This window comes from Liolophura sinensis, chromosome 3, assembly GCF_032854445.1.
Source record: "Liolophura sinensis isolate JHLJ2023 chromosome 3, CUHK_Ljap_v2, whole genome shotgun sequence".
Lineage (NCBI taxonomy): Eukaryota > Metazoa > Mollusca > Polyplacophora > Chitonida > Chitonidae > Liolophura > Liolophura sinensis.
This window is the reverse complement of record NC_088297.1, coordinates 25,787,128-25,814,315: the sequence shown is the minus strand read 5'-3', so window position 1 is coordinate 25,814,315 and position 27,188 is coordinate 25,787,128. Positions and strand designations below refer to the sequence as shown.

The 27,188-nt window shown below is 39.1% G+C and overlaps 1 protein-coding gene across 2 annotated transcripts in view; it reads right to left on the bottom strand.

Annotated features, from left to right (window-relative positions):
• Positions 1-1,196: 1,196 nt before the first annotated feature.
• LOC135464154 (uncharacterized) overlaps positions 1,197-27,188 on the bottom strand; it is a 28,094-nt gene continuing 2,102 nt past the window's right edge. For both annotated transcript variants that reach the window (XM_064741651.1, XM_064741652.1), the window contains exons 4-15: positions 23,542-23,685; positions 22,233-22,504; positions 17,807-17,912; positions 14,692-14,774; positions 13,210-13,452; positions 11,678-11,800; positions 9,972-10,055; positions 8,595-8,702; positions 6,126-6,269; positions 5,059-5,179; positions 4,380-4,454; positions 1,197-1,383 (exon numbers count right to left, since the gene is read on the bottom strand). In XM_064741651.1, coding sequence (XP_064597721.1) covers positions 1,288-1,383; positions 4,380-4,454; positions 5,059-5,179; positions 6,126-6,269; positions 8,595-8,702; positions 9,972-10,055; positions 11,678-11,800; positions 13,210-13,452; positions 14,692-14,774; positions 17,807-17,912; positions 22,233-22,504; positions 23,542-23,685 — 1,599 coding nt within the window. In that variant the 3' untranslated portion in view covers positions 1,197-1,287. The remainder of the gene's footprint in view (positions 1,384-4,379; positions 4,455-5,058; positions 5,180-6,125; positions 6,270-8,594; positions 8,703-9,971; positions 10,056-11,677; positions 11,801-13,209; positions 13,453-14,691; positions 14,775-17,806; positions 17,913-22,232; positions 22,505-23,541; positions 23,686-27,188) is intronic.

Sequence of the window (27,188 nt, the reverse complement as noted above, 5' to 3'; positions counted from 1 at the left end):
GAAAGTAAATTGTAATCTTATTTTGACTGATATTGACAATTATCCTATCATCTGCCTTATGTTGACTCTGGTTAAAAAATGCGGTTCGATATCAATAAACTTAAAAAATGTTTTCGACGTGGCATTCCAGCGAGACATCACAATATATATGTAGACATCGGCACTGGCGTATTACCAGAGTATGTCGTCAATCGAGATATCGCCGGGCTGAAATAATGCTTATCTATTTATTTAGTTGGTGTTTTACGCCGTGTTCAAGAATATTTCACTTATACGACGATGGCCAGCATTATGATGGTAGGTAACCAGGCAAAGCCTGCAAGGGGGAAACCCGCGACCATCCGCAGGTTGCTGACAGCCTGGGATTTACCGAGTTCCACCTAAATATTATTGAATGTTTCGTAAAACCAACAATAATCAAAGAAACAAAAAATATATATACATCTTCAAGTCTTGCATGTGTTATATCGGGGTGTTCTATGGATCCCAAGAAAGGCACACGGATCTAGACTAACGAACATGGCATGCAAGCCTATGTTTATATCTGTATGCTGTTTTCGTTGCCTAGAAGACAAAGTCAATGTTTCGAATCCAAAGACCTGGGGTCTCCTCCGCTCAACTTTACACGTCCATTCCTCTGTGCGATGCTATCTTTTTTGTTTCTTCAAGAACGCTCTCTAAGTTTATAGAACACCGCAAAGGGAAGCCATTTTCAATTGCAGGTGGAGAAAAATGAATATGAGAGCTTGTCAAAGTGAACCATTAACCAGGCCACTCAAAGTCTTCGGCCATGTTTGTAAATATAGCACTTGGGTGAGGAATGAATGGTCCATGGGAAACACCGGGGAATACAGACATATATCAGTAGATGACGTTTAAAATAGCAGCACAATTGTTTGGCTGTCAGCAATATGTTATCTTACATGAAGTTAAGTGTTGTATTTACCTGTAACGAGTATTTCAGGTCTGCCCAAGGCTTTCACAGTAAATGTCAGAAACAAAATAACACAAGATTTAGTTATTACATGTATTCGAAAAACACAAATTCATAATATACAGTAAATGTCACGTGAGAAAGTAGCACCACATTTAAAAGAAGAAATAGTTTTGTATATTGCCAAGTTTTCTCTGCAAAGAGAATTGCTAAAATTTATGGGAGTTTACATGTAGTATATATTGCACATTTTCACAGGTAACAACTGGAATTTAAAAAAGTTGAGCTGTGAAAAAATATTAAAACGCAGACAGGAGAAAAAAGAAGTGTGTTTATATGAGCATGGAGCGAGTTTACTTGACGTCAATTAATACCATGGGAAGTTTTCGTGTGCGGAGCCAGCGCTCAAACTGCGCCAAGTTGCCCAACAGGATTTCCTCCAGTACAAACTGAAAGTGAAACATATTCTCTTGGTTTTCAATGTTAGTTGAAACAAAATTAACTGACTCGGTGAAAAATAAAAACAAAAGAACATTGACAAAAAGTGAATAAGTTTCAGGCTCAAAAGCGTATTTTTAGATGAAAACTTTAGATAGAATTTTAAAATATAGCTCGTATGATTTTAAAAACTAAATGTATTGCACACATAGTTTCACTTATGAACTTCAAAGAAATTTCAAATAATCTATACTCATGAAGACAGTATTCCTCTAATATTGGAAAACATTCACTAGGTCTGTAGTCGAACTTATACAGAATTTGAGTACTGGCAGTAAAATATTACTTCTGGTGATGAGACTTACATTTTTCCAGTAGACTATCATCCTACTCTCTAAACAAACCTCAAAACAACTTCCTACGATCAACATAAAAATGTGAAACTTCTATGGTGAAATTTTTGGTCCTTTTCTATGGTCCCCAAACCTCCCGTAACTTATTACTGTTACATGAAAACCTGGAGAATGTTAATCCTGAAGAAGGCTTAAGTTTCAATGTGGCGATTTACCCAGGCTTCTTACTTTAATATCCTGATTTCAGATAACATTGCAGGTTTACCTGAAATTTCTTGACACACTCATGGCATCTGACTTATTCGAAAAGTTTTGTTTTTGTTGGAACAGAGGTGACTTACATGTACCTTTTTAGCCTTGTTATATTTCAACACAGGCGAGTTATGCAGAGAGACGTTTGGTTGGGACACATGTGACTTACCTTAAAAGTTTGTCATATTTTGACATTGGTGAGTTATGCAGAGAGATTTGTGGTTGGAACACAGGTGACTTACCTTAAAAGTTTGTTATATTTTGACACTGGTGAGTTATGCAGAGAGATTTGTGGTTGGAACACAGATGACTTACCTTAAAAATTTGTCATATTTTGACACTGGTGAGTTATGCAGAGAGATTTGTGGTTGGAACACAGGTGACTTACCTTCAAAGTTTGTTATGTTTTGACACTGGTGAGTTATGCAGAGAGATTTGTGGTTGGAACACAGATGACTCACCTGAAAAATTTGTCATATTTTGACACTGGTGAGTTATGCAGAGAGATTTGTGGTTGGAACACAGGTGACTTACCTTCAAAGTTTGTTATGTTTTGACACTGGTGAGTTATGCAGAGAGATTTGTAGTTGGAACACAGATGACTTACCTTAAAAGTTTGTCATATTTTGACACTGGTGAGTTATGCAGAGAGATTTGTGGTTGGAACACAGGTGACTTACCTTAAAAGTTTGTCATATTTTGACACTGGTGAGTTATGCAGAGAGATTTGTGGCTGGAACACAGGTGACTTACCTTAAAAATTTGTCATATTTTGACAGTGGTGAGTTATGCAGAGAGATTTGTGGTTGGAACACAGATGACTTACCTTAAAAGTTTGTTATATTTTGACACAGTTGAGTTATGCAGAGAGATTTGTGGTTGGAACACAGGTGACTTACCTTCAAAGTTTGTCATATTTTGACACAGGTGAATTATGCACAGAGATTTGTGGTTTAAAAACAGGTGACTTACCTTCAAAGTTTGTTAAATTTTCACATTGGTGAGTTATGCACAGAGATGTTTGGTTGGGACACATGTGACTTACCTTAAAAGTTTGTTACATTTTGACACTGGTGAGTTATGCAGAGAGATTTGAGAATGGAACACAGGTGTCTTACCTTAAAAGTTTGTTATATTTTGACACTGGTGAGTTATGCAGAGAGATTTGAGAATGGAACACAGGTGTCTTACCTTAAAAGTTTGTTATATTTTGACACAGTTGAGTTATGCAGAGAGATTGGGGTTGGAACACAGGTGACTTACCTTAAAAATTTGTCATATTTTGACACTGGTGAGTTATGCAGAGAGATTTGTGGTTGGAACACAGGTGACTTACCTTAAAAGTTTGTTAAGTTTTCACATTGGTGAGTTATGCAGAGAGATTTGTGGTTGGAACACAAGTGACTTACCTTAAAAGTTTGTTATATTCTGGCACAAATGAGTTATGCAGAGAGATTTGTACCTTGAAAGTTCGTTATATTTTGACACCTCACAGATGACTTACACTGAAATCTTGTACAATCAACTCACATTTGAATTACCTTGAAAGCTTGTACCATCATCTCACGTTTGACTTACCCTGAAAGCTTGCACTATGACCTCACATTCAATCTAACCTGAAATCTTGCACCATCACCTTACATTTGACATATCCAGAAACTTGTCACCTCACATCTGATTTACCCTGAAAGCTTGTTGAAAGCTTGTATCATCACCTTACACTTGACCTACCCTGAAACTTGTACCATCTCCTTGTGCCACCACCTCACATTTGACTTACTCTGACGCTGGGAACATCACCTCACATCTGACTCATCCTGAAAGCCTGTACGATCACCTTACATTTGACTTGCCTGAAGCCTGTACAATCACCCTACATTTGATTTACCCTGAAAGCTTGAACCTTCACCTTACATTTGACTTACCCTAAAAGCTTGTACCATCACCTCACATTTGACTTACCCTAAAAGCTGGGACCGTCACCTCAGATTTGACCTACCCTGAAAGCTGGGACCATCACCTCACAGTTGACTCATTACATTTGACTCACCCTGAAGTTTGTACCATCACCTCATATTTGATTCACTATTAAGCTTGTACCATCACTTTACATTTGACTTACCCTGGAAACTTTTACCAACACCTCACATTTGACTCATCCTGAAACCTTGTACCGTTACCTCACATTTGACTCTACCATAACCTCACATTTGACTTACCCTGAAAGCTTGTACCATCACTTCACATTTGACTTACTCTGAAGCTGGGACCATCACCTCACATTTTACTCATCCTAAAAGCTTGTACCATCACCTAACATTTGACTTACTCTGAAGCTGGGACCATCACCTCACATTTTACTCATCCTAAAAGCTTGTACCGTCACCTTACATTTGACTCACCCTGAAAGCCTGTTGCACTGTAACCCTGCAGATCTCGTATGCTGGCAAAGACATCATCAGCATACACAGCTTGGCCTAAAATTAATATTTTTCTTTTGATTTAAAGTATAAAAACTGAAGCCAATGTATTTTGTTCTCCACACAAAATGTCCTCTGAACGTACTTAAATAAACACCCCCCAAGCATTTTGTGAAAAGAAAGAAAACAACATTACAGAAAAATTAAACATATCCATAAAACCAATATGTGGATTTCACCCAACTGACTTATTACATTTGTTAAAGTATTGATTATGATTTGTCATATTTAACTATTTATTTGATTGGTGTTTTATGCTATACTCAACAATATTTCACTTATATGACAGTGGCCAGCATAATGGTGGAAGGAAACCGGGCAGACCTCCTGGGAAACCCAAAACCATCTGCAGGTTGCTGACAGACCTTCCCATATATGGCCGAAGAGAAAGCCAGCATGTGCTAGACTTGAACTAACAGTGACTGCATAACTGAGAGGCTTCTGGGTCATTGCGCCATGATGGGATGCTAATCACAGAGGTCACTGATTGGTCATGGGATAGTTCTTAAATTCTAAAAGGTCTATTCAACTGTCAAAACCTTGTCCATTACTATTCTACCATTGCATTACAGGCACACCATTGGCTGGCACAGGACATTACCTTTGCCTGAAGAACTGTTTTGCTGTCCATCTGGCTAAACCGACCCATTTTGCGAATCATATTTTGAATGTCTTCATCATTTGGACACGCCGCCTCAGTGTCTTCCTTTAGCTTTTGAAACCTAAATTCAGCCGAACAGAAAAAACTGCAGAAAGTAGAACATGCACACAGAGATATAAACATATAATTTTTCTGCGGTGGAAGCAATAATCCTGAATAATGTGTAATTATATAAAAGCATTAAATAGAACAGTCCAAAGGCCTGTTGCACAAGGCTCGATAACTTAATGGTAGTTACCATGGCAACACATGTGTGACATAAATACAACAAATAAGTACACGTAAAACTGAACTAATACACCTATATCAAATGAGAACCAATACAGGTAAAGTTCAAAACTTTAAATAAATATTTAACAAGTAATAAATGTGGTGCAGACAGTAATAAATTTACCTGTGGTGCCCACAGTAATAAATTTACATGGAATGCCCACAGTAATAAACTTACAAGTAGTGCCCACAGTAATAGACTTACATGTATTGCCCACAGTAATAAATTTACATGTAGTGCCCACAGTAATAAATTTACACATAGTGCCAACAGTAATAAACTTACATGTAGTACCCACAGTAATAAATTTACATGTAGTGCCCACAGTAATAAATTTACACGTAGTGCCCACAGTAATAAACTTACCTGTAGTGACCACAGAAAAGTCAGAAGCATTGTATAGCATTTAATACAATTGTCACAGCAATAAATATAACATTAACACAATTAATAGCGATTAGAAACAATTAACATTTAATGAAGAAGTTAAGATTAATCCTAAGAAAAAAAAAATCTTCATGGCTAACGTTAAGAAATTAACACTGAGAGAAACGTAAAATAATTAAAATCATGACAAAAATTCCTTCAAAACCCTGATAAAATATGTAGGGCGGTAAAGCCCTGTTTGTGAAGTGTCAGTCGGTCAGGTTACCCCTAATCAACAGTTTTAATGCTGGCCTAAATGATACTGTGATTACATGTGTCAGATGATAAGTACTTTGTAAGTGTGACTGACCATTCTGACGGTTGAATCTCCATGTTGTCGGCGTTATAACTAAAATTCCTCAGCGCCCGCCTCATCTCTCTGTTATGCTGCTGATACAAACGAGGCAATTTCTCCAGAACGTTAAACTTGAACTCAAACAGAGCCAGGCGTTCCCTGAAAGTCAAATTCAAATTTTGCATGACATCATATGTATGTGTAAAAAAGGAAACCATGTTAAACTCCAAGTGTGAAAACAGTGGACTTGCTGTATGTGGTGGTTATAAAGCGCTGGTTTGCTGCTATACTATCAGGCCCTAATCACGTCATGTGTTCAAATCCAGCTCTTACTGCATCTGTTGTAGCTTTGAGTCAGTAGGTTTGTTATGTAGCTGACAAAAGTATGGGCTTACTATCCCCAATCTCTCTGGTTTCCTCCATCCATACACGTTACTACCAAGTGAAGGATTCCTGACTATCCTTATTATCCCTAACCTTGCTGGTTTCTTCCATCCATACGAGTGACTACCAAGTGAAGAACTCCTGACTATCCCTATTGTCCCCAATCTCTCTGGTTTCCTCCATCCACACAAGTAACTACCAAGTGAAGGATTCCTGACAATCCCTATTGTCCCCAATCTCTCTGGTTTTGTCCATCCATACACGTGACTACCAAGTGAAGGATTCTTGACTATCCCTATTGTCCCCAATCTCTCTGGTTTTGTCCATCCATACACGTGACTAACAAGTGAAGGATTCTTGACTATCCCTATTGTCCCCAATCTCTCTGGTTTCCTCAATCCATACACGTGACTACCAAGTGAAGGATTCTTGACTATCCCTATTGTCCCCAATCTCTCTGGTTTCCTCCATCCATACACGTGACTACCAAGTGAAGGATTCTTGACTGTCCCTATTGTCCCCAATCTCTCTGGTTTCCTCAATCCATACACGTGACTACCAAGTGAAGGATTCTTGACTATCCCTATTGTCCCCAATCTCTCCGGTTTTGTCCATCCATACACGTGACTACCAAGTGAAGGATTCTTGACTGTCCCTATTGTCCCCAATCTCTCTGGTTTTGTCCATCCACACACATGCCTACAAAGGGAAGGATTCCTGACAATCCCTATTATTCCCAATCTCTCTGGTTTCCTCCATTCACACACATGACTACCATGTAAAGGATTCCTGTCTATCCCTATGGTCCCCAATCTCTCAGGTTTCCTCCATCCATACACATGACTACCAAGTGAAGGATTCTTGACTGTCCCTATTGTCCCCAATCTCTCTGGTTTCCTCAATCCATACACGTGACTACCAAGGGAAGGATTCTTGACTATTCCTATTGTCCCCAGTCTCACTGGTTTCCTCCATCCGTACAGGTGACTACCAAGTGAAGAATTCTTGAGAATGGCATTAACTACATTTACTATTATCAAATAAACAGGAATAAGTGAACTACATGTAAATGCACAATGTACCACCTTTTAAATGTTCACCAGAAGCAATCCAGCAGCCTACTGTAAGCTTCACAGTGGCTTGTATGTGGTGAGTTGAGGCATGCCTATAGACACGGGGAAAGAGAACAGATGTTACAGTAGGTTCATCATCGAAGCCAACAGATTCCATAAAACTGCGGCAGATGCCTTCAATAGCTCTCAGTAAATTAACACATCATATCTGTTTAGTTTGTAGAGCTCAGTTATGTTTTCTCTCTGATTAGTGCACCCTACTGTTGCTCCCAGTAAATAAACACATCAAACTTGTCCTGTTTGTAGAGCTCATTTCTGTTTTCTCCCCCACAAGTACCCCCCTACTGTTGCTCTCAGTAAATAAACACATCATACTTGTCCTGTTTGTAGAGCTCAGTTCTGTTTTCTCCCCCACTAATGACAGCTCATTGTTGCTCTCAGTAAATAAACACTTCATACCTGTCCAGTTCTGTTTTCTCTCCCACTCGAGCCCCCTACTGTTGCTCTCAGTCAATTAACACCTCATACTTGTCCATTTTGTAGAGCTCCGTTTTGTATTCTCCCCCACTAGTGACCCCTCACTATTGCTCTCAGTAAATAAACACATCATACCTGTCCAGTTTGTATAGCTCAGTTCTGCCTCCCCCCTCCCCTCAGTAAATATTCTCAGTAAATAACACATCAAACTTGTCTCGTTTGTAGAGCTCACTTCTGTTTTCTCCCACACTAGTACCCCCTACTGTTGCTCTCAGTAAATAAACACATCATACCTGTCCAGTTCGTAGAGCTCACTTCTGTTTTCTCCCACACTTGTGCCCCCCCCCCCACTATTACTCTCAGTAAATAAACACATCATACCTGTCCAGTTCGTAGAGCTCACTTCTGTTTTCTCCCCCACTAGTGCCCCCCCTCCACTTTTACTCTCAGCAAATAAACACATCATACCTGTCCAGTTTGTAGAGCTCACTTCTGTTTTCTCCCCCACTAGTGCCCCCTACTATTTTCTCAGTAAATAAACACATCATACCTGTCCAGTTTGTAGAGCTCAGTTCTGTTTTCTCGCGCAAGGGCTGCCTTCAAAGAAAGGTAATCTTCCTCGAACTGTTTTAATCGAGCTTGAGGTTCTCGACTCCGACTTGAAATGAATACACAAGCAATGTTTTTTAGTCAAGATATTAACATATTAAGACTGATGTGCAAAAATTTCTGTACAAACTTTATGGGCTTATTTCTGTATAAAATAAAATTTTGGCTATGATATGATTTGGACCTGCTGGCCAAAGCACTGGGAATATTTCAACAGATTATAACGGTAACAAATAACATGGCATGATATTTGCTCGAAACGCAATCATATTCTTGCATAAAAAAATTGCTGCCTATATTTCATGTAGTATATGAGTCACACAAAATGGGGAATTGACATCTGAAATGAGTTACACAAAGTAGGAAATTGACATCTGATGTGAGTCACACAAAGTGGGGAATTGACATTTAATATGAGTCAAACAAAGTGGGAAATTGACATCTGATATGAGTCACACAAAGTGGGGAATTGACATTTAATATGAGTCACACAAAGTGGGGAATTGACATCTGATATGAGTCACACAAAGTGGGAAATTGACATCTAATATGAGTCACACAAAGTGGGGAATTGACACCTGATATGAGTCACACAAAGTGGGAAATTGACATCTGATATGAGTTACACAAAGTGGGCAATTGACATCTGATATGAGTCACACAAAGTGGGCAATTGACACCTGATAGGGGTCACACAATGTGGGGAATCTGATAGGAGTCACACAAAGTGGGAAACTGACATCTGATATGAGTCACACAAAGTGGGGAAATGACATCTGATGTGAGTCATACAAAGTGGGGAATTGACATCTCATCTGAAATGAGTCACACAAAGTGTGGAATTTACATCTCATCTGACGTCACTGGTGACAATACACTCAATCAGCATCATGCGATGTTCAAAATTTGTTTTAATCTGTTGAATAAATTATTCAATAAAAATCAAACCATTGTCTTGAACAGAGTTTAGTGATTGTTCAATTTATTTATTTATTTATTTGATTGGTGTTTTACGCCGTACTCAAGAATATTTCACTTATACCACGGCGGCCAGCATTATGATGGGTGAAAACCCACGACCATCCGCAGGTTGCTCACAGACCTTCTCACGTACGGCCTGAGAGGAAGCCAGCTTGAGCTGGACTTGAACTCACAGCGACCGCATTGGTGAGAGACTCCTGGGTCATTATGCTGCGCTAGCGCTTTAACTGACTGAGCCACGGAGGCCCCAGTGATCTTTCAAGAGACATACATTTTTTGTTAGTGTTTTTCTTGTTTGTCAGTGAATTAACTTGATGCTGTTACCATGGGTACCTACCGTTTCTGAGGAGAAATGTGCGACTTCTCATTAGCTACGATCTGCCAGAGCGGCAGTTTGCGCTCATCGGATTCTGGTATGCGCCTGACAGAAACAAAACAAAAGCTGGTTTTCATGATTCACACCATATGGCAGTCAGTTTTCACATTATGGTAGTTGGTGTGCACAATATGGCAGTCAGTTTAAACAACATGGGCGTGTACACAATATGGCAGTCAGTTTTCACATTATGGCAGTCGGTGTACACAATATGGCAGTCAGTTTAAACAATATGGGCATGTACACAACATGGTAGTCAGAGTACACAATATGGCAGTCAGTGTACACAACATGGCAGTCAGTATACACAATATGGCAGTTGGTGTACACAATATGGCAGTCAGTTTAAACAATATGGGCATGTACACAACATGGCAGTCAGAGTACACAATATGGCAGTCAGTGTACACAATATGGGAGTCAGTGTACACAATATGGCAGTCAGTTTACACAATTAGCCGTCAGTGTACACAATTAGCCATTAGTGTACACAATATGACACTCAGAGTACACAGCATTACAGTCAGATTACACAACCTAGCGGTAAGTTTACACAACTTGGCAGTGCGTGTACACAATATGGCAGTCAGAGTACACAATATGGCAGTCAGTTTACACAATATGGCAGTCAGAGTACACAATTAGCCGTTAGTGTACACAATATGACCCTCAGAGTACACAGCATTGCAGTCAGATTACACAACCTAGCAGTAAGTTTACACAATTTGGTAGTCAGTGTACACAATATGGCAGTCAGTTTAAACAACATGGGCGTGTACACAACATGGCAGTCAGAGTACACAATATGGCAGTCAGTGTACACAATATGGCAGTCAGTTTAAACAACATGGGCGTGTACACAACATGGCAGTCAGAGTACACAATATGGCAGTCAGTGTACACAATATGGCAGTCAGTTTAAACAACATGGCAGTGTACACAATATGGCAGTCAGTTTACACAATATGGCAGTCAGTGTACACAATATGGTCAATCAGTTTACACAATATTGCAGACGGTGGACACAACATGGCCGTCAGATTACACAATATGGCAGTCAGTGTACACAATATGGCGCTCAGAGTACAAGTTATGGCAGTCAGTTTACAAAATATGGCTGTCGGTGTACACAGCATGGCAGTCATGCAGTTTTATGAATGAAGGAGACTGGAATGCTCAAGTTATATCAACAAAAACTGAGAGTTCAGTTACTGACAAACTTTCTCACATGTGACAAACAAGTACTGTATTGTCACCAAGGCTCATTCCAACTGTGAAAGCATGGAATTCCACAGCTAAATCAAGCTGACTGTACCTTTCAGTCATGGCCCGTAGGAACGCGTCAGTTATTTGTAGCTTGGAGAGGAGCTAGCCCATGCTTAGCTAGACCAAGCTGACTGTACCTTTTAGTCATGGCCCCTAGGAACATGTCAGTTATCTGTAGCTTGGAGAGGAGCTAGCCCATGCTTAGCTAGGTCAAGCTGACTGTACCTTTTAGTCATGGCCCCCAGAAACATGCCAGTTATCTGTGGCTTGGAGAGGAGCTAGCCCATGCTTAGCTAGACCAAGCTGACTGTACCTTTTAGTCATGGCCCCTAGAAACATGCCAGTTATCTGTAGCTTGGAGAGAAGCTAACCCATGCTTAGCTAGACCAAATTGACTGTACCTTTTAGTCATAGCCCCTAGGAACATGCCAGTTATCTGTAACTTGGAGAAGAGCCTCTGCTGCTTATCGGGAGTGTACACCAGATCCTCCCAAGTTTCAACCGTGTCCACTGTTACTTTGCGTCTGTTAAAAAGGCCGAAAAAACAAAACAAAACAAGGAATCTGTCAACAGCAATACATACATAGAAACAAAATCTGATCAGAAGAGTTTGCTATTCAATGCCACAAACATAGTGCATGGCATAAACCTTCAACCTTTGGCAAGTTACTGGCAGACTTTCTCACATGTGATGTAGACATGTGCACACCATATTGGCTGAAGCTATATGATCATCGCCGACTCCTTCTTGTCACCACAAACAGTGACTGAAGACGAATCTCCTAAATTCCCCTTCCAAGGTTGGGTTTGAAACTGTACCTCATGCGTCATAGCTACTATAATAATAATAATAATAATAGCTTTATTTATGGAAGGTTACTTGATCAATTTACAATAAAACTGTGCCCCCTCAAGGCCTTCACAGGGAAAAAGACATACAGGAAACTATGTACTGCATAGTCCAATCAATATATATAAAAGAAGATAAACGATCATGTGGTTTGAGAAGTGAGGGTACATACATTCATACATACAAAAAGCAAGACCAAAACCAATAGTGCTGTCCCCGCAACTGTCCCAACCAGCAGGAGAAGTAGGGTAGTGGGAGATGACCCATTACCAACCCCTTCTTGCTGACACACATGTACACAGAACAAACCTATTGTAAGGCAAGCCATTTTAACTGTTGCATGTAGATGACAAGCTGCTCCAAAACAAGAAACCAAAAAAGCAAGGAATTGACCATCAGCATTGCTCACATGGTAACAAAATCTGATCAGAAAAGTCTGTTATTCAATGAGGAAACACAGTGCAGTACCTTAAACAGTACATCTGCAAGGCCATCAAGCAACATTAACACAGCCTTGGATGTTGAATTTTCTGGAATTTACAGAATTGCATGTACATTTACCCTATGGAGAAAAAAAAGTGAAACAAAACAAAAAACAGGAAATATTTCGAGTGAGGCCAAAAACATAAAATTGTATCTAAAACTTAATTTTAACTTATTTTTTAGAAACGTACATTTGACCACATTTCACTTATTCAATAAAAATCTAAAACATAAAAAAATAAATAAAAGTAGTTTTGGATATAGCTTTCAGTGCAGACCCTGGGATCACAAGGCAATGTTAGACTTAAGTCAAATTTCAAATCACTTTCAAAATAGTTACTTCCTGTGTAGCAAGGTCAAAATATTGCTTGACAACATAAAATCTACGTAAGTTATTGTAAAAAAAATTTTGACTAAATAACGGAAAAGAATGTACCAAATTTAATGATTGAAATTTTGACTTAAGGCTAAGAAGGCTTCGGCCTGGTCTGTCCACTGATGAATGATGCTTGATTGGGTAATTTTTATGTTTTCTCTCATTTCGATGACAAGACAAGTCCACAAGGCTGAAATTCACATGGACCCGTTTTGCATACTTACGCTTTCTGCGCCCACATACTAGCAGCTCCAAGGAGTCCAATGGCACGTGGCGAGTTTCCAAAGGTTGTCATGCGTCGTTGGGGTGCTGCAGGTGTATGTGCCACGGGCACTGGTGTCAGCCCAGCTGGGCGTAGGTCTGGGTTTGGCCCCAGGGGTAGTGCAACTGTGCGGTTAGGGGAGTGTGTTTCCATGGAGATCAGCGTGTCCGTGGAAACAGATGCTGGGTGATTGGTTGAGTAGCGCCTGACAAAACAAAATAATAAATTATCAGTCATACACACCTTTGTTAAATTATCCATAAAACCATCATAAAAAATATATTTGTTGAGCAAAGCATGATTCGTAATCTAAACTTTTTATTAGGGTTTGGATTAATGTAGGTGTCTTTGTTTTGTTTTAAGTTTGCTCTTAATTTTCTTTAAAAACCTTATCTTTTTCAATATAGACAGAATAAAGAAAGAAGAATTCCCAACCAAAATAACCTATACATCTTCCTTTAGGGACTACCTAGTATAATGCAACAATCAGGTGCTGATTGGCTAATTTAGTTGTGGTGAACCTGTGCTATTATTCCCATGATCACAGATTATTAACATTTTCTTGCACGATTCTAAGCATATTTATTTATTTATTTAGTTGCTTGGTTTTTTGTTGATTAACAATGATGACATCAGAAACATGCCTTAAGTCCCATATCAACTGTTACAGGTTTTGTCTTTCAAGCTGTTATTTTAATATTAACAACCTAACGCACATACACATATGTAGCCCTGGCTATTTATTTATTTGATTGGCATGTTATGCTGTCCTCAAGAATATTTCACTTAAACAACGGCAGTCAACAATGTGGTAGGAGGAAACCGAGCAGAGTCCGGGGGGAAACCTACAACCATCCGCAGGTTGCTGCCATACCTTCCCATATACACCCTGGTTATTAAGCAACTTAAAACTTCATACAAGTGCTTACCAAACTCAGGAGGGGAACAAACACAAGTAGAGAATCAGTGTGCTGATTTTAAACTTCGCAGAGTACATTTTAATCGTGGCTGTTTTGGAATTCTGGTCTTAAGTCTTAAGCTTCTGTCGCAGTTTACTTGTTCTGTAAGCTGCTTCCGCGGCCTATAAATGGTTAGAACATCTGTCTCCAAGTCGGAATACCCTGGATCAAACTCTGGTCATGGCATACCTAAGAATTTAAATATGGTACATGTTGCCGCCTTGCTTGGCACTTAGCACTGAGAGGTTAGGGCAAGGAAACATGACTGATTGGCTAGGTGTCAGCATAATGTGATTGGGTGGGGAGTCATGTCTAGTGTCCTTGGCGGCAGTACTTTCGTGACACGGACTCCCCCACAAAACAATATACTACATGTATATGTACACATACCTAATTTCTCCTCGTCGTCGTGTGACACAAAAATTGTCAAGCACAACATAAAAGCTCAAACATACATACATACTCCTACTGTAGAGCACACTCACCCACTGGCCAGTCTGCTCATGAGATCTCTGTCACAGGGGTGCTCTTTCTTCAGCACGGCCAGAAGCTCCCTAGACAGCGGAGTCTGCAGAGATGGCAAAAGAATGCCGTACTTACATATTTACTTACTGTAGTTCACCTAAAGTTTAGTATGTAAAAATTGACAAAACACATTAAGGCCTAAAAATGATACTTTTGATACCTTAAGCTCTTCTGATAAGAAATTAAATTAAATTCAAACTTCACAAAAACAATCAAGTACGTGGGAAGGTCTGTCAGCAACCTGTGGATGGTCGTCGGTTTCCACTGTACTCTGCTTGGTGTCCTCCCACCATAATGCTGGCCGTCATCGTATTAGTGAAATACTCTTGAGTACGGCATAAAACACCAATCAGATAAATAAATAAATAAGACAAAAACAATCGTGAGAGGCCCTACACGGTGGCTGGCTATTGTACTGGCTTTTGGTTAAGAAGATGGTACAAGCTATCATGATATGAGCAATGGTGACATGCTATTGTACTGGCTATTGGTTGGGAAGGTGGTACAAGCTATCATGAGATGAGCAATGGTGACATGCTATTGTACTGGCTATTGGTTGAGAAGGTGGTACAAGCTATCATGAGATGAGCAATGGTGACATGCCATTGTACTGGCTTTTGGTTGGGAAGGTGGTACAAGCTATCATGAGAAGAGCAATGGTTACATGCTATTGTACTGGCTATTGGTTGGGAAGGTGGTACAAGCTGTCATGAGATGAGCAATGGTGACATGCCATTGTACTGGCTATTGGTTAAGAAGGTGGTACAAGCTATCATGAGATGAGCAATGGTGACATGCCATTGTACTGGCTATTGGTTGGGAAGGTGGTACAAGCTATCATGAGATGAGCAATGGTGACATGCCATTGTACTGGTTATTGCTTGAGAAGGTGTTACAAGCTGTCATGAGATGAGCAATGGTGACGTGCTATTTTACTGGCTATTGCTTGAGAAGGTGGTACAAGCTGTCATGAGGTGAGCAATGGTGACATGCTATTGCACTGGCTACTGGTTGGGAAGGTGGTACAAGCTGTCATGAGGTGAGCAATGGTGACATCCTATTGGACTGGCTATTGGTTGAGAAGATGGTACAAGCTGTCAGGAGATGAGCAATGGTGACTTGCTATATTACTGGCTACTGGTTGAGAAGGTGGTACAAGCTGTCATGAGATGAGCAATGGAGACATGTTATTGTACTGGCTATTGGTTAAGAAGGTGGTACAAGCTATCATGAGATGAGCAATGGCGACGTACTATTGTGCTGGCTATTGGTTGAGAAGGTGGAACAAGCTACCAAGAGCTGAGCAATGGTGACATGCCATTGTACTGGCTATTGGTTGAGAAGGTGGTACAAGCTATCATGAGATGAGTAATGGCGACATACTATTGTACTGGCTATTGGTGGAGAAGGTGGTACAAGCTACCAAGAGCTGAGCAATGGTGACATGCCATTGTACTGGCTATTGCTTGAGAAGGTGGTACAAGCTGTCATGAGGTGAGCAATGGTGACATGCTATTGCACTGGCTACTGGTTGGGAAGGTGGTACAAGCTGTCATGAGGTGAGCAATGGTGACATCCTATTGGACTGGCTATTGGTTGAGAAGATGGTACAAGCTGTCAGGAGATGAGCAATGGTGACATGCTATATTACTGGCTACTGGTTGAGAAGGTGGTACAAGCTGTCATGAGATGAGCAATGGAGACATGTTATTGTACTGGCTATTGGTTGAGAAGGTGGCACAAGCTATCATGAGATGAGTAATGGCGACATACTATTGTACTGGCTATTGGTGGAGAAGGTGGTACAAGCTACCAAGAGCTGAGCAATGGTGACATGCCATTGTACTGGCTATTGGTTGAGAAGGTGGTACAAGTTATCAAGAGCTGAGCAATTGTGACATGCTATTGTACTGGCTATTGGTGGAGAAGGTGGTACAAGTTATCAAGAGCTGAGCAATAGTGACATGCCATTGTACTGGCTATTGGTTGAGAAGGTGGTACAAGCTGTCATGAGATGAGTAATGGCGACATACTATTGTATTGGCTATTGGTGGAGAAGGTGGTACAAGATCTCATGAGATGGGCAATAGTGACATGCCATTGTACTGGCTATTGGTTGAGAAGATGGTACAAGCTGTCATGAGATTAGCAATGGTGACATGCCATTGTACTGGCTATTGGTTGAGAAGGTGGTACAAGCAGTCATGAGCTGAGCAATGGTGACAGGCTATTGTACTGGCTATTGGTTGGGAAGGTGGTACAAGCTACCAAGAGATGAGCAATGGTGACATGCCATTGTACTGGCTATTGGTTGAGAAGGTGGTACAAGCTACCAAGAGCTGAGCAATGGAGACATGCCATTGTACTGGCTATTGGTTGAGAAGGTGGTACAAGTTATCAAGAGCTGAGCAATGGAGACATCCTATTGTACTGGCTATTGGTTGAGAAGGTGGTACAAACTATCATGAGATGACCAATGGTGACATGCTATTAAGCACTGTTTAAGGACAGGCTATCCAACACCAATGGTGACAGGCTATCAAGCACTGTTTAAAGACAGGCTGCTTCTTTAGTGAATGCCATTGTACTGGCTATTGGTTGAGAAGGTGGTACAAGCTGTCATGAGCTGAGCAATGGTGACAGGCTATTAAGCACGGTTTAAGGACAGGCTATTAAGCACCAATGGTGACAGGCTATTAAGCACCGTTTAAGGACAGGCTGCTTCTTTAGTGAATGAATATCAAATTAATTCGCAGCTAATATTTTGAAAAATTTGAACTGACATTCAAATAAGGCTAAACTCTGACACGTGTTTTATAAGTATTAATACATGTACTTTTTAATTTTATAATTTAACCATTTTAATAGATTACAATGTTAAGTTTGAAAAAGAAATAATTTATGATTTTTACTGTACTCTTTACATATATCAAGTTTGATATTCAGATATTCTTTTATATCACTAAATTTTCAGTCTAATAAATTGCTGAATCTTTGTATTAAATTATACATTCATGTCACATGTAGACTTTTTAGATCACGAACAGTTGTTAAAAATGTACAAGTGCTTCTCACCTTATTCCTCAGGAAGCTTGTCTTCATGTTTGTCAGTGTGAGCAGAATCATGTAAATAGCTTCCAGTTTCTGCATTTGATCCAGTTTTACTCGTTCTCTTCGCTCTCTGTTGATAATAATGATAATGATAATGATAATGATAATAATAATAATAATAATTACTGTTTTATTTCAAACTGAAGCCCATATACAGCAAACATTTAGAATAGAGAGTAGAAAACACCAAGTGGGTTTCCTCAGTGGCCTTCCCGGTTTCCTCCCGCCATTAATGCTAGCAGTCGTCATACAAGAGCAATGTTCTTGAATACGGCGTAAAACAACAATCAAATAAATAAATTAATCAGAAAACAGCAAAACTTCGTATTAGTTTGAACCTGATATGTGTACTAGGTTTAGAACAGAATGTTCTGCCATTTTGCACAGATTATAGTCCCTATAAACAAAGGCAGATAATTATAAGAATGAGTACATGTAACCTGCATCCAAAATAGAAGCATGTAACCATTTTCAGAAAGTCTAGCCCAAATCCTGCTTCCAAAATAGAAGCATGTAACCATTATCAGAAAGTCTAGCCCAAATCCTGCATCCAAAATAGAAGTATGTAACCATTATCAGAAAGCCTAACCAAAATCCTGCTTCCAAAATAGAAGCATGTAACCATTATCATAAAGTCTAGCCCAAATCCTGCATCCAAAATAGAAGTATATAACCATTATCAGAAAGTCTAACCAAAATCCTGCATCCAAAATAGAAGTATATAACCATTACCAGAAAGTCTACCCAAAATCCTGCATCCAAAATAGAAGTATGTAACCATTATCAGAAAGTCTAGCCAAAATCCTGCATCCAAAATAGAAGTATGTAACCATTATCAGAAAGTCTAGCCCAAATCCTGCTTCCAAAATAGAAGCATGTAACCATTATCAGAAAGTCTAGCCAAAATCCTGCTTCCAAAATAGAAGCATATAACCATTATCAGAAAGTCTAGCCAAAATCCTGTATCCAAAATAGATGCATGTAACCATTATCATAAAGTCTAGCCCAAATCCTGCTTCCAAAATAGAAGTATGTAACCATTATCAGAAAGTCTACCCAAAATCCTGTATCCAAAATAGAAGAATATAACCATTATCAGAAAGTCTAGTCCAAATCCTGCATCCAAAATAGAAGCATGTAACCATTATCATAAAGTCTAGCCCAAATCCTGCTTCCAAAATAGAAGTATGTAACCATTATCAGAAAGTCTAGCCAAAATCCTGTATCCAAAATAGAAGAATATAACCATTATCAGAAAGTCTAGCCCAAATCCTGCATCCAAAATAGAAGCATGTAACCATTATCATAAAGTCTAGCCCAAATCCTGCATCCAAAATAGAAGCATGTAACCATTATTGTAAAGTCTAGCCAATATTCTGCATCCAAAATAGAAGCATATAACCATTATCATAAAGTCTAGCCCAAACCCTGCATCCAAAATAGAAGTATATAACCATTATCAGAAAGTCTAGCCAAAATCCTGCATCCAAAATAGAAGCATGTAATCATTATCATAAAGTCTAGCCAAAATCCTGCATGCAAAATAGAAGTACACTGTAAATGCCTTTTTATTCGCATGCATAAACATTCGTGGATTTGGTAAGAGGACATATTCGTGGGAATCAACTTTCTCGGATCTTACCAGAATTTTTGGACAACTGATAAACGAAAATCAAACTTCAATACAGAAACGTCCAGTAATAAAACAACTCAAGCATTTAAGTAACAATGTTATCATTTACACTTGTTTGTACCTGTAAGATGTGACAAAAATTCTGTACAATACAGTAACTTGATCAGACAAAGGAAGTTAATCCTCCAAAGCTTTTAATCTTTTGATTAAACTTTTGATTAAGCTGCTAATCCTTATAAGACAAAGATGTGTGAGCCAATATTCGTGTTACTCACTCCGGGAGACGACGAAGGATTAAATGTGATATAAATAAATCTCGCTGTTCATTTCTCATTCATCAGCAGTGTGAGTGAAATTTTGAGTGAACTGTGACAGATTTGAGTAAATTTCTCAGAAATCAACATTATGAAAAGGAAGTTTGAAATGCGGAAACCCCCAAAGCGATGTATCGGTGGCGTCGGAAAGCTGATCTGATTTGAAGGCAAGTACAGTCAATAAAAAAATAGCATCTCTCATTGTATTTATATTGTATCACATACACACTCCCAGTACAAATTATGGATTTGTACGTCTCTAACCGCGGCCATAAATCAACAACAACATCGCAATGTGGAGATACCTAGACAGAGCTAATTAAGCCTCCTTAACAGAAAGCAAGATTAAATGACGATCAATTAAGCTGGATTTGTGAAAGCCTGTATACATTCTTATCAGGTATTTCTAATAAACGTCTTTGAAAAAGTATTAGAACTGTAGTGCTTGTTAACAAATTTATAACTGTAACGCATGCTAGATTAATAAATTATTTACATGGGTTTTATATTCGATGGCACTTATTTTCGCAGAAATGTGCTTGCCGCGAAATCCGAGAATTTTAGTACCACGCAAATAAAAAGGCATTTACAGTATATATAACCCTACACATCAGGTTTATCATATACATGTATACATCTCCATCAAACCCTACACAATGTGTTTATCATTCCTACTCCATCAAACCACACCCAATGTGTTTATCATTCCTACTCCATCAAACCACACCCAATGTGTTTATCATTCCTACTCCATCAAACCACACCCAATGTGTTTATCATTCCTACTCCATCAAACCACACCCAATGTGTTTATCATTCCTACTCCATCAAACCCCACCCAATGTGTTTATCATTCCTACTCCATCAAACCCCACCCAATGTGTTTATCATTCCTACTCCATCAAACCACACACAATGTGTTAATCATTCCTACTCCATCAAACCACACCCAATGTGTTTATCATTCCTACTCCATCAAACCACACCCAATGTGTTTATCATTCCTACTCCATCAAACCCCACCCAATGTGTTTATCATTCCTACTCCATCAAACCCCACACAATGTGTTTATCATTCCTACTCCATCAAACCACACCCAATGTGTTTATCATTCCTACTCCATCAAACCACACCCAATGTGTTTATCATTCCTACTCCATCAAACCACACCCAATGTGTTTATCATTCCTACTCCATCAAATCACACCCAATGTGTTTATCATTCTTACTCTATCAAACCACACCCAATGTGTTTATCATTCCTACTCCATCAAACCCCACACAATGAGTTCACCATTCCTTCTCTATCAAACCCCACTCAATGAGTTCACCATTCCTACTCCATCAAACCCCACACAATGAGTTCACCGTTCTTTCTCTATCACACCCCACTCAATGAGTTCACCATTCCTTCTCTATCAAACCCCACACAATGAGTTCACCGTTCTTTCTCTATCACACCCCACTCAATGAGTTCACCATTCCTTCTCTATCAAACCCCACTCAATGAGTTCACCATTCCTACTCCATCAAACCCCACTCAATGAGTTCACCATTCTTTCTCTATCAAACCCCACACAATGAGATCACCATACCTTCTCAATTAAACCCCACACAATGAGATCACCATTCCTTCTCTATCAAACCCCACACAATGAGTTTACCATTCCTTCTCTATCAAACCCCACACAATGAGTTTACCATTTCTTCTCTATCAAACCCCACACAATCAGATCACCATTTCTTCTCTATCAAACCCCACACAATGAGTTTACCATTTCTTCTCTATCAAACCCCACACAATAAGTTTACTGTTCCTTCTCTATCAAACCCCACACAATGAGTTTACCATTCCTTCTCTATCAAACCCCACACAATGAGTTTACCATTTCTTCTCTATCAAACCCCACACAATCAGATCACCATTTCTTCTCTATCAAACCCCACACAATGAGTTTACCATTTCTTCTCTATCAAACCCCACACAATAAGTTTACTGTTCCTTCTCTATCAAACCCCACACAATGAGTTTACCATTTCTTCTCTATCAAACCCCACACAATGAGTTTACCGTTCCTTCTCTATCAAACCCCACACAATGAGTTTACCGTTCCTTCTCTATCAAACCCCACACAATGAGATCACCATACCTTCTCTATCAAACCCCAACACAATGAGTTCACCATTCCTTCTATATTAAACCCCACACAATAAGTTTACTGTTCCTTCTCTATCAAACCCCACACAATGAGATCACCATTCCTTCTCTATCAAACCCCACACAATGAGTGTACCGTTCCTTCTCTATCAAACCCCACACAATAAGTTTACTGTTCCTTCTCTGTCAAACCCCACACAATGAGATCACCATACCTTCTCTATCAAACCCCACACAATGAGTTCACCATTCCTTCTATATTAAACCCCACACAATGAGTTTACCGTTCATAAATCTCCATCAATCTGCTGGTGGTACTCCTGAGCTGACTCTCTGAGGTTCTACTGGTTGCCGCCTTCATCGCCGTGGGAACGCACAGCTCACTGGGCCCCTCCCCTTCCGTCTGATCGACTTCAGTGCTGTCTGTTCTTGGGATGGACAGGATGTCGATTGCACATGTCTTGCCAATGTTCAGGTCCACAAGGCTGGTGACAGACTTAATGGCCATCATATTTGGGGTTTGGAGGTCAGACCTGGAGCGTTTACCACGCATCTCCTGTGGTTGGGGTAATAAATAAATAAATCAATAAATGTCCCTTGTTTTCATCATCATCATAACAGTAATAACAAGAGTAATAATAATAATAATAATAATACATGTAATTATCATAATGAATAAATGAATAAATACTTACATAATAATAATGATAATAAAAACAAATAAATAAACAGGATAAACTCCTGTGTCCATCATCATAATAACAGCAGTTGTAGTTATAATAAAAACAATGTGATAACACATGTACTAGTAGTGCCCTAATTTCTCAACTTTTCGGATATGAAAGAACCATTTTTCATTGCAAGTGCCCACATTCTTAATTTGATCTTGGAGACAAGCTACATTGGTTGGATTGGCCAATATCAGGGCTTCGCAAAAAATATCATTTTATCAGCCCACACAGAAAAATGGCTCCAAAATATGCCTGATTAAACTTGTTGGAAACATGCAAAAAGGTTGAGGAATTACAGTAGTAATAAATAGGTCACATGTATGTAGCACCTTGTTGTTCTGTGTTTGTGTACAAGTGTTCCACAATAAAAAAAAACATCCATGATAGAACAAACTATCAAAGGTTTAACTGAAGATAATGGTCAGGCAAAATACATGTCCCCTAACGGTTTGAAGCACGAGAAAAATAACTTTATCGAAGTCCATGGCCATAATTTTGTTTAAAATTGATGAGAACAGCCCAAAAATTGCACCAGATCTGTTATTTTAGAGTAGCCTCACGAGTAGTTTCAACAGGACAAAAAGAGCCATACCTTTCTTGAAAATTAACAAAGCGGTCTTAAACTCCAACTTGTAGGACATGTAACGTTGTCATGGTGTAGCGATATGACGAGTTTAATTTCAGTATGACGAACTGTTATTTAAAAAAACAAAATGCCGTAAATTTGTTCAGTGACCGACTGATGGACGGACAGACAAGCTGAGGTAATAATCCCCATGTAGTTCCGTCCACAACTGGCTGGCCACTACTCAGTACATTGTCACTTAGTATGTACGTAAAATTCATCCCTTGTGAATCATACCATGATGAGTTTGTTGGCCTCATGATACTGCTGACCAGCGCAGACAAAGCGCACCTGATTATTGGACTCATGTACGTGTTCCCAGAGTGACAGGTGAGTGATGTCTTCGTCTTCTGACTGGGACGGTTTAGGGCCTGTACTTGGCTGAAATTATACACAAATACCACATGGGGCAGACTGAAATTACACCCAAATACCACATGGAGTAGACTGAAATTACACACAAATACCACATGGAGTAGACTGAAATTACACACAAATACCACATGGAGTAGACTGAAATTACACACAAATACCACATGGGGCAGACTGAAATTACACCCAAATACCATATGGAGTAGACTGAAATTACACATAAACACCACATGGAGAAGACTCAAACACCATATGGAGTAGACTGATATTATAGACACAAATACCACATGGAGTAGCCTGAAATTACAGACATAAATACCACATGGAGTAGACTGAAATTACAGACACAAATACCACAGGGAGTAACTGAAATTACAGAGACAAATACCACATGGAGTAGACTGAAGTTATAGACACAAATACTAAATGGAGTAGACTGGAATTATGGGCACAAATACCACATGGAATAGACTGGGATTATAAACACAAATACCACATGGAGTAGACTGAAATTATAGATACAAATACCACATGGAATAGACTGGAATTATAGACATAAATACCACATGGAGTAGACTGAAATTATAGACACAAATACCACATGGAGTAGACAGGAATTACACACAAATACCACATGGAGTAGACTGGAATTATAGACACAAATACCACATGGAGTAGACTGAAATTATAGACATAAACACCACATGGAGTACACTGAAATTATGGACACAAATACCACATGGAGTAGACTGAAATTACAGACAGAAATACCACATGGAGTAGACAGGAATTACAGAAACAAATACCACATGGAGTACACTGAAATCATAGACACAAATACCACATGGAGTAGACTGGAATTATAGACACAAATACCACATGGAGTATACTGAAATTATAAATATAAATACCACATGGAGTACACTACAATTATAGACAAACATACCACATGGAGTAGACTGGAATTATAGACATTAATACCATATGGAGTAGACTGAAATTATATGCACAAATACCATATGGAGTACACTGAAATTATAGACACAAATACCACATGCTGTAGACCGAAATTACAGAAACAAATACCACATGCAGTATACAGAAATTAAAGATACAAATACCACATGGAGTAGACTGAAATTACAGAAACAAATACCACATGGAGTAGATTGGAATTATAGATACAAATACCACATGGAGTAGACTAGAATTATAGACATAAATACTACATGGAGTAGACTGAAATTATAGGCACAAATACCACATGGAGTAGACTGAAATTACAGAAACAAATACCACATGCAGTGTACTGAAATTACAGACACAAATACCACAAGAAGTAAACTGAAATGCCACATGGAGCAGACTGAAAATAAATAAATAAATAAATATATAAATAAATAAAACACTGCATGTAGCTTATTTCATGCAGGAGGATTAGGAGGATAGTGCTACATGTATCAGGTGTACAAAACAAAGGAGGATAGAGCTACATGTATCAGGTGTACAAACAAAGGAGAATAGTGCTACATGTGTCAGGTGTACAAGCAATGGAGGATAGTGCTACATGTATCAGGTGTACAAACAAAGGAGGATAGTGCTACATGTATCAGGTGTACAACAAAGGAGGATAGTGCTACATGTATCAGGTGTGCAAACAAAGGAGGATACTGGTACATGTATCAGGTGTACAAACAAAGGAGGATAGTGCTACATGTATGAGGTGTACAAACAAAGGAGGAGAGTGCTAAATGTATCAGGTGTACAAACAAAGGAGGATAGTGCTACATGTATCAGGTGTGCAAACAAAGGAGGATAGTGCTAAATGTATCAGGTGTACAAACAAAGGAGGATAGTGCTACATGTATCAGGTCTGCAAACAAAGGAGGATAGTGCTACATGTATCAGGCATGCAAACAAAGGAGGATAGTGCTACATGTATCAGGCATGCAAACAAAGGAGGATAGTGCTACATGTATCAGGTGTACAAACAAAGGATGATAGTGCTACATGTATCAGGTGTACAAACAAAGGAGGATAGTGCTACATGTATCAGGTGTACAAACAAAGGAGGATAGTGCTACATGTATCAGGCGTACAAACAAAGGAGGATAGTGCTAAATGTATCAGCTGTACAAACAAAGGAGGATAGTGCTACATGTATCAGGCATGCAAACAAAGGAGAATAGTGCTACATGTATCAGGCATGCAAACAAAGGAGGATAGTGCTACATGTATCAGACATGCAAACAAAGGAGGATAGTGCTACATGTATCAGGCATGCAAACAAAGGAGGATAGTGCTACATGTATCAGGTGTACAAACAAAGGAGGATAGTGCTACATGTATCAGGTGTGCAAACAAAGGAGGATAGTGATACACGTATCAGGTGTGCAAACAAAGGAGGATAGTGCTACATGTATCAGGCATGCAAACAAAGGAGGATAGTGCTACATGTATCAGGTGTACAAACAAAGGAGGATACTGGTACATGTATCAGGTCTGCAAACAAAGGAGGACAGTGCTACATGTGTCAGGTGTACAAACAAAGGAGGATAGTGCTACATGTATCAGGTGTACAAACAAAGGAGGATAGTGCTACATGTATCAGGTGTGCAAACAAAGGAGGACAGTGCTACATGTATCAGGTGTGCAAACAAAGGAGGATAGTGGTACATGTATCAGGTGTACAAACAAAAGAGGATAGCGCTATATGTATCAGGTGTACAAACAAAGGAGGATACTGGTACATGTATCAGGTGTACAAACAAAGGAGGATAGTGATACATATATCACGTGTACAAACAAAGGAGGATAGTGCTACATGTATCAGTAGTGCAAACACAGGAGGATAGTGCAGTAGCAGGTGTACGAAGAAAGGAGGATAGTGCTATATGTATGTTCTGCATCTGATCCTCATACATGTATGTATCTTGTTCTACAGTTTTAGATACACAAAGGAAAAATTTCTAAAGTTTTTGTTTCCTTCAGAAATGAATGCATGTAAAAAATGTATTGCTTATGGATAACAACTGTTTTATTTATTGGCGACAGGGTGGATAATGAAAATACAACTCTGAATCAGTCAGAATTCGTCACCAATACAAGAAGACCATTTGTTAAGGCAAAGAAAACGCTAAAATGAAGTATATGTCGATGAAAGATCATTACAAACTGTCCAAGAAAATAGTTGAATTTATTTTTGTATAATTTTTGCAACCAAACAAAATGGTTTTAAAACATCAGATTCTATGGTGGTTTGTAGTGAACCAGAGGGTATCAGTGACGTCAAATATGTACTTTTTGTTTGAAATACATGTAGTTTGTTTCAACGTCCATTCAGTGAATGTATGTATATATCTACATTTATATCCCTTTTCATCAATGAAATGTTACTCTGTGTGTGTTAATATAACAAAATCCTGATGTGACGTCAAAATATGGCCCAATATTGCTAGAATTTTAAGGCAGCTCACCAGGTTAAAAAAATTTTTTAAAAACATATTGAACTA